General features: G+C 43.4%; 1 protein-coding gene across 1 annotated transcript; it reads left to right on the top strand.

Moving 5' to 3' along the window:
• The first annotated feature begins 328 nt into the window (after nucleotides 1-328).
• spry1 (sprouty homolog 1, antagonist of FGF signaling (Drosophila)) lies at nucleotides 329-6,482 on the top strand. Its single transcript, XM_067458142.1, has 2 exons — nucleotides 329-606; nucleotides 4,067-6,482. Exon 2 carries the CDS (start codon nucleotides 4,104-4,106, stop codon nucleotides 4,959-4,961), a length of 858 nt encoding a protein of 285 aa, XP_067314243.1. The 5' UTR covers nucleotides 329-606; nucleotides 4,067-4,103; the 3' UTR covers nucleotides 4,962-6,482.
• The last annotated feature ends 1,589 nt before the right edge of the window (nucleotides 6,483-8,071 follow it).

Below are 8,071 nucleotides of genomic sequence, written 5' to 3' on the forward strand. Positions count from 1 at the left end.
TCAATCAGAAACAAAATAATAATAAAATGCCACACACGAGCGCGCGCATAAAACCATCGGCCGGTGTTATAAACTCGTCTGCTTGTATTTACTGTAAAAAAAAGCTCTTCTGTTGTGTGCACAGTATCGAGAGCGCGCATATGTGCACGACACCAAGTGCAATCCGTGTGCGTGACGTTCCGAAGCAGATGCGCGCGTTTCACACGGTCCACCTTAAATCCAGAGATCTTCCGCCCCTCCTGCATCTGCCCATGATCCTCTTTCATTCATCAGTGTGTGTGTGTGCGTGTGTGCGCGCGCAGAAACAGCACACGCATCTGATCCGACACACTCACGCAGAGTCTGACGCGGAGAGCCGGACGGACGCGCGGACGGTGCGCTAAAGGAGCAGAGATCGCGCATATATTCGTGGATTTAACCGGATTTCTTCCGCCTTTTCCCCGTGTTTTCCCGCGGGATCGAGCCCTCGAGCTGAAGGAGTTTCCTCTGGATCTTACGCTCGCGGTCATGCGCTTTACACGCTGATTTCTGAGGGATCTCTGGACATGTTGATGGATGTTTGGCACTCGGACTGATGGATTTGACATTATGGGAGTCTGTCTGTTGGTATGTATCAGTGCACGCGCATCTGCGGCTCCACGCGCAAAACACAACACGTTTATTAATCAAAACGTATGTTTCATCATATAATGCTCGTGTGTAGTGTGTTCATGCTCAAATACACACACACACTCCTCCCACAGCGGGCTTGTTTTCATTCATAAGTTATTTTTTCTTAGTCCTTTATGTTTTTTTTTTTGGGGGGGGGGGGGGGGTTATGCGAGTTTTTACTTTTTTTCCCTTCTAAAATGCACGGATAAAAAGCAAATATAATTATGCCACACAAAAGAAAAGGAGATAAAATAAATGCATAAGACAAAAAAAAAAATTATGTATTGATGTTGCGCGCGTATCCGTTAGTAACGCGCGTTGTTTTCCGCGCTCGCTCGCTCGCGTCCCTGCACCAGAGCGCGCTGAGGAGCTCAGGGCTTGATCTGAAGTCTTCCTGCTCAGTGTGGCTCTGCATTTTAATGTTAACCAGCCATACACATGCAAATCAGCACGGGAAGTATTTGTACTTCACTTCAGTGTGTGCTCATTGAGGTCGGGACAAAGTCTTGTTAATAGTCAACTCTCTCTCTCTCTCTCTCTCTCTCTCTCTCTCTCTCTCTCTCTCTCTCTCTCTCCTCGGGGGTTAATGGCTCTGTGAATAGAGGGGAAAGAGCTCGAGACACACACACGCTCTTCTGCGCTGGATTTATTAGGTCTATAGTCGCAGAAAGAAGATTGCGCGCGCATCTCCTGCAGCAGGGTGTGAAGTGTGTGTGTGTGTGTGTGTGTCCGTCCGGGTTTGACCCTCTAATTAAGGCTTGAACCCCCCATAGGAAGTCAAAAACAAAAGGTTGGGGGGGGGGGTATGGGGGTCTGTGAGTGGGTGAGCTTAAGAGTGAGTGTGTGTGTGTGTGTGTTTCATTTTTACAGTGTTTTCTTTATTTAGAAAAATGAAATTTGACAACATGGCCGTATGACAGACTAAAGTCTTATCTATAGGAGTAAAACAAGCATATTGTGTCAGTAAAATGCAATTATTAATTTCTTCATATGATGGTGTTTTTTATGATGAAGAAACGCAGAAATGATATAATTTCTGATATCAAATCTCAGTCTGTGTGGTTAACAAACGGACTCCACTAACACTTTTACTTTAAATAGAGGTTCAGCGATATCTAAACGATGATTTTATTTTCATTTAGGCACAATTCTTTCAGTGTTTAGTGTTCATATGGCAGGTTATAACGTGTGTTATTCATTATTTCATAAAAAAAATTGCAACCAAAAGTTATTTTCAATATAATATCAGAAATTGGTTGGTGTGTGTTTTAATGCACTTTCTAGATGTTGTTACTATAATTCATGGGATATTATAGGTGCATAATCAATGCATTAATAATATAATGTAACACTTCATTTTAGTGTCCCTGTGTATTTACTATGGTAATAACAGTCAGTTATGCATAATGACATGCCGTTAACCCTCATGTGTGTGTCACCGGTGAGATCTGTGGCGATAGATGCTGTGGGTCAAAATTATCCATTTTTCTTTTATGCCAAAAATTCAAAGATCATGTTCCATGAAGATATTTTGTAAATGTCCTACCGTAAATATATATAAATGTATTATTGGTAGTAATATGCATTGCTAAAGACTTCATTTGGACAACTTTAGAGGAGATTTTTTTTTTTGCACACTCAGATTCCAGATTTTCCAGAGTAATATTAGGTAACTTTAGGGTTAGGGTTTGCTTGCATGTAATTATGCATAATTAACTTTTATTACTATAGTAACTACAAGTAACTTCTGTAACAATGACGCTGTAAGATAAAGTGTTAGCACCTAATCTTAACCTGAACCCTATGGTAAGCACATGTAGTTCATTACTTTGAGTTAGTAGTTTAAGGGTTGGTTCACCCATAAATGTCTGTCATTAACTCCTCTCCCTAATGTCGCTCCACACCCGTAAGACCTCCGCTCATCTTCACACACAGTTTAAGATATTTTATATTTAGTCCGAGAGCGTATGCAAGTGTATGCACACTATACTGTCCATGTCCAGAAAGGGAATAAAAACATCATCACAGTAGTCCATATGAGACATCAGTGGGTTAATTAGAGTCTCTTGAAGCATCCAAAATACATTTGGGTCCTAAAATAACAAAAACTACGACTTTATTCAGCATTGGCTTCTCTTCCGGGTTCCTCCGAAAAGATTCAAACGGTGTGAATCGATCAATGATTCAGGTCGCCAATGTCACGTGATTTCAGCAGTTCAGATCGCGTCAAACCGCCAAACTGCTGAAATCACGTGACACTGGCGACCCGAAGCATTGATCGATTCACTGATTCATTAACCGTTTGAATCTTTACGGGTGTGGAACGACATTTGGGAGAGGAGTTAATGACATACATTTCATTTTTGGGTGAACTAACCCTTTAATGCCGCCGTCACGTGCTCTCAGAATGATCGTAAATACGAGTTTCCTCGGTAAAAATGGCTCATGAACGCGCTCCAATGTCACAATTTGAATGGCGTGAGCTCGTAATCACGACTTCAGAAGTAGGAAAATGATCACATTTCCGATAGCACGTGAAGGCGGCATAATTGTATAATTACACTGTAACACGGACGCCTTAAAATAAAGGCTAACTAAACATTTCAACCTGGCCTCCAAAAAAAATACGACTCTATCGGTCGTTTTTCAAGCACCTTATCCGATTGTTAGGTCGCGCTTCCGGGTCCAGACGCTCTATCTAAACTACAAACGGTGCTAATATATACACACATGTGGTGTAATACTACAAAAAGTTATAATCATAACCTTTTTCTCCATACCAAAATTCCAGATGGCCAGACAGTCATTCATCTTTTATAAATCGTTAAAATGTTAATGTGTGTAACGCTGTGACCATAGAGACTGTTGTGTAGACTGTAAGTATTTAAAATGTTTAACTTTTTTAAGCGTTTGATGTTTAATATGAATAAACAGTGCTCATAAACGGGCGTCAATGGCATTCTCAAGTGAGACGAGTTGAGGCTTGGACCCAGAAGCGCCGTTCCTTACGTCACGACTTAACAAGCGGATTACTATATTTATGCTTTAAAGTCATGCGCCCTCTAGCTGGCGTAAAAATAATGACAGTGTCTTGGTATGACTGTCGTTACCAATCAAAATGTCTGTTCATTTTAATGCAATGTGTGGACTTTTTACCACCATTTGTCATATTTCCATTTAACACACATATATATATTTTTAGTAAATGCTCCTATGGGTCGTATTTCAAGGACGGGTCAAACGACCTATATAGGCGTATTGGTTGGAGGACATGTTGGAATATTTGGTTATACGTGAAGACGTCAAGTAAAGGCTTACCAAGTTTGAGAAACATCTAAAGAGCATTTAGAAGCTTTTGTGGAGCCAGTGAAGAACCTTTACTGACCCTGTGTCTCTCTCTCTCTGTGTGTGTCAGGGTGTCCGATGAGCGTGCTGCTGTCTGATCGTGTCTTATGGATCGCCACGGTCAGCGCGGAGGGCCCGTCAGACATCCGGAGCTCCCGTCCGGGGCCATCCTATCCCTGGATCAGATCAGAGCCATCCGCTCTGTTAACGAGTACACCGAGGGCCCGGCCGTACCGCACAGACCGGCCCCGGGGCCGCGGAGCGCGGACAAGCGCGAGAGGACTCACGAGGTGCTCCTGGTGAACGTCAACAACAATTACGAGCACCGAGCGGGCCGTCCACCGGGGCTCAGCCGGTCCACGAGCACCGGGAGCGCGGCCAGCTCCGGGAGCAACAGCAGCGCGTCCTCGGATCAGGGATTACTGGCGCGCTCGCACAGAGCCGTACGGACTCAGCCGAAATCTCTCGCGCACCCGTTCCTCCCGCCGCTCAAACAGACGGAGAAAGCGGACTCGGCGCATTCGTACATCTGCGAGAGCTGCGGGAAGTGCAAGTGCGGCGAATGCACATCCCCGCGTCCGCTCCCGACGCGCCTCGCCTGTAACGGGCAGTGCCTGTGCTCGGCGGAGAGCGTGGTCGAGCACGGCACGTGCATGTGTTTGGTGAAGGGCATCTTCTACCACTGCTCCAGCGACGACGACGACGTGGGCGACCCGTGCGCGGACCGGCCGTGCTCGCTCTCGCAGCCGCGGTGTTGCTCACGCTTCCTGTGCATGGGCCTCATGTCCGCGTTTTTCCCGTGTTTGCTTTGCTACCTGCCGGCCAAGGGCTGCGTGAACGCGTGCGACGCGTGCCACGACCGCGTGCACCGGCCCGGCTGCCGCTGCAAAAACTCCAACACCGTTTACTGCAAACTGCAGAACTGGAACCAAACGCACGGGCATGCGCCGGGGAAACCGTCCTGAGGCCCGGCGCACACACTGCACAAAACACTCTTCTTCCTCAGTCAGTGTGTCTTGTTTCCAGTCTAAATATCTAACAATTCTTAAATCAAGATGCATTTACTAGATCAGTAAAACGACATTAGATATTTTTTCTTGTTTTGTTGAAAATAAAATCTAAATGAAGAGAGTTTGTGCTTAAAACAGTCAAAATGATCTGCCAATGGGGTGAGAAAAATAATCTTATTTCTGTTTGAAATCTTGTCTTGTTTCCGTCTGTCCGTTTTTTTTCCCACCAATTGTTTTGCTTGTTTAGTAGTTTGTTTAGTAAGCAAAAACTCACTTCATTTTGATATTTTTCCCCAGAAAACAAGCAAAAATATCTTATGTCATTTAACTGATCTAGTAAATGCATCTTGATTTAAGAATTATTAGATATTTAGACTGGAAACAAGACACAAATACTAAATAAGAAGAGCATTTTTTGTAGTGTATCGAGAAATATGATTTTACAAGCTGGGGAAGCTGTATAGCTGCTGCGGAAACAGGAAATGGGGCGTGGCATGAGAGGGAGGAGTTATGTTAATGAGTACCTGTAAGCTCCGCCCCTCACAGAGGAATGTGAAAACCACTCGTTTCAGTGGCATTTTCTGAACCAGCGTTTGCCTTACCGGACTGTGTACAGCTACTCTCTAACACACACACACACACACACACACGTTTGTTTTTGTGAAATGTGGGGACATTCCATAGGTGTAATGGTTTTTATACTGTACAAACCATATGTTCTATCCCCTTACACTGCCCCTAAACCTACCCATCACACACACACACACACACACACACACACACACACACACACACACACACACACACACACACAGCCCCTAAACCTACCCATCTCACACACACACACACTCACACAGCCCCTAAACCTACCCATCACAGGAAACATTCTGCATTTTTACTTTCTCATAAAAACTCCTCCTGTGTGATTTATAAGCCTTTTGTAAAGTGGGGCCATGGGTAATGTCCTCATATTTCACCCTCTCCTGTAATACCTGTGTCATACCCATGGCATTATACACATTTGTGTCCTCATATGTCACAAAAACACACACACACACACACACACACACACACACACACACACACACACACACACACAAGAGAGAGAGAGTTTAGTGATGGTGCTTTGGAAACCAAACCTGTGAAGGACTTTATTTGCCAGGCCAGAGTGTAAATGTAGCTGTTAGCGGATCTGCAGAGTTTCTGCTCGTTCTCAGTTTGTTGATGTAAAGTTGTGTTCAAATTCACTATTTTTAAAAGAAAATGTTTAAACTGTTTAACTTTTTTTTCATTGTTGTTGTTGTCAAAAAATATTTATTATGTGAAGCTCTATTATTTTATGATATTTATTGCAAAAGACAGATTTACTCATGTCTGAATATAACAAAATATCAACACTTACTGCAACATGAGCGAATGAGACGCAGATGGAACATGTTAACTCTAATGCAAAATATACAAATTAATGCAAACGCTCGTCTGGTGTCTCAATTACTGTGGAGTCAGAACTAACACTGCATTTCATCAGGATTCAATCAATGTGTGTGTGTGTGTGTGTGTGTGTGTGTGTGTGTGTGTGTGTGTGTGTGTGTGTGTGTGTGTGTGTGTGTGTGTGTGTGTGTGTGTGTGTGTGTGTGTGTGTCCGTGCACCTGGCCACCTGTGTGAGCTCATAAAGTGTCTCTCTTTGTCTTGTTTTATTGTGTGTTTCCTGCTGTCAGGCGTTTGTTGATCCCCCCGCCGGCTCCGCTCTCCTCCCCTCCTCTTCTTTTCTCCTCCTCTCCTTCTTAGAAACGTATTCTTCGGACATTTGTGCTTAAAACAAGAACAAATATCTGCCAGTGGAGTCAGCCAATCATCTTGTTTTCTCTCTGAATGAAGATTATTTTTCTGACTCCATTGGCAGATATTTGTTCTTGTTTTAAGCTCAAACTAACTTCATTTTGATGATTTCTTAATCAAGTCTTTATATCTTTCTTCTTCTCTAGTAAATGTGTCTTGATTTAAAAATATTTAGAGATGTGTGCTGGAAAACAGGACATGATGAAGACGATTGTGACGTTACAAGTTATTCAAATCTTGATGGTCCTAAAATAGTGTGTGTGGAATTTATGTGTGAGTTAACAAGAAAGTTTTAGCAACTCAATAGACAACAGGCAATAAGAGCGAAACAGTCCTCCAAATGGAGTCGTTAAGTGTGTGTGTGTGTGTGTGTGTGTGTGTGTGTGTGTGTGTGTGTGTGTGTGTGTGTGTGTGTTTGCTCTCTGCAGGAATGCACCTTTTGTTGTTGTGAATTGCTTTGTGGATTAGTCGCCTGTCTGTTTCCTGGACCTTCAGAGAACCGCAAGGGTCCATTTGGCTCTGATCGCTTCACAGGGACACCATAAAACACACACACACACACACACACACACACACACACACACACACACACACACACACACACACACACACACACACACACACAGGGCTTTTGTTCAAGGAAATGTAAAGCTGTTTCTACATTGATTATAAAAGGAAACATGATTTTTCTGACCTCATTGGCAGATTTCTGTTCTTGTTTTGAGCACAAACTCACTTTCTCATAATCAAGTCTTAATATCTTCAGTCATTGCTCTTCTCCAGTAAATGTGTCTTGATTTAAGAATGATTAGAGATGTGTGCTGGAAAACTGGAGACCAGCGGCTGGTTTGGGTTGACTTTTTAGTCCTTCAGAGTTTTTCTTTCGGAGCAGATTCAAAGACGTTACTGGTTTGATATATGAGCGGCTGCACTGCCAGCATTAATAAATAATAATAATATCCCAGTGCTGTGGTCGCTTCCTCAGGGTTGTGTTTACCGTCAGATCCTCTTTCAGCGTTTCTCTCTCACACACACACACACACACACACACACACACACACACACACACACACACACAGAGGACGGTCTTACACGTATCAACATGCATGGAAATCACTGTGAGTCATAGGAAACTACACACACACATCTGAAACCACACAGGAAAGCCAAACCACTCGGTTCCTAAAAAAACACTTTTCACTGTTTCCTCTGAGCTTAAAAATAG

Source organism: Pseudorasbora parva, chromosome 11 (assembly GCF_024679245.1).
Source record: "Pseudorasbora parva isolate DD20220531a chromosome 11, ASM2467924v1, whole genome shotgun sequence".
In the NCBI taxonomy this organism is placed as follows: domain Eukaryota; kingdom Metazoa; phylum Chordata; class Actinopteri; order Cypriniformes; family Gobionidae; genus Pseudorasbora; species Pseudorasbora parva.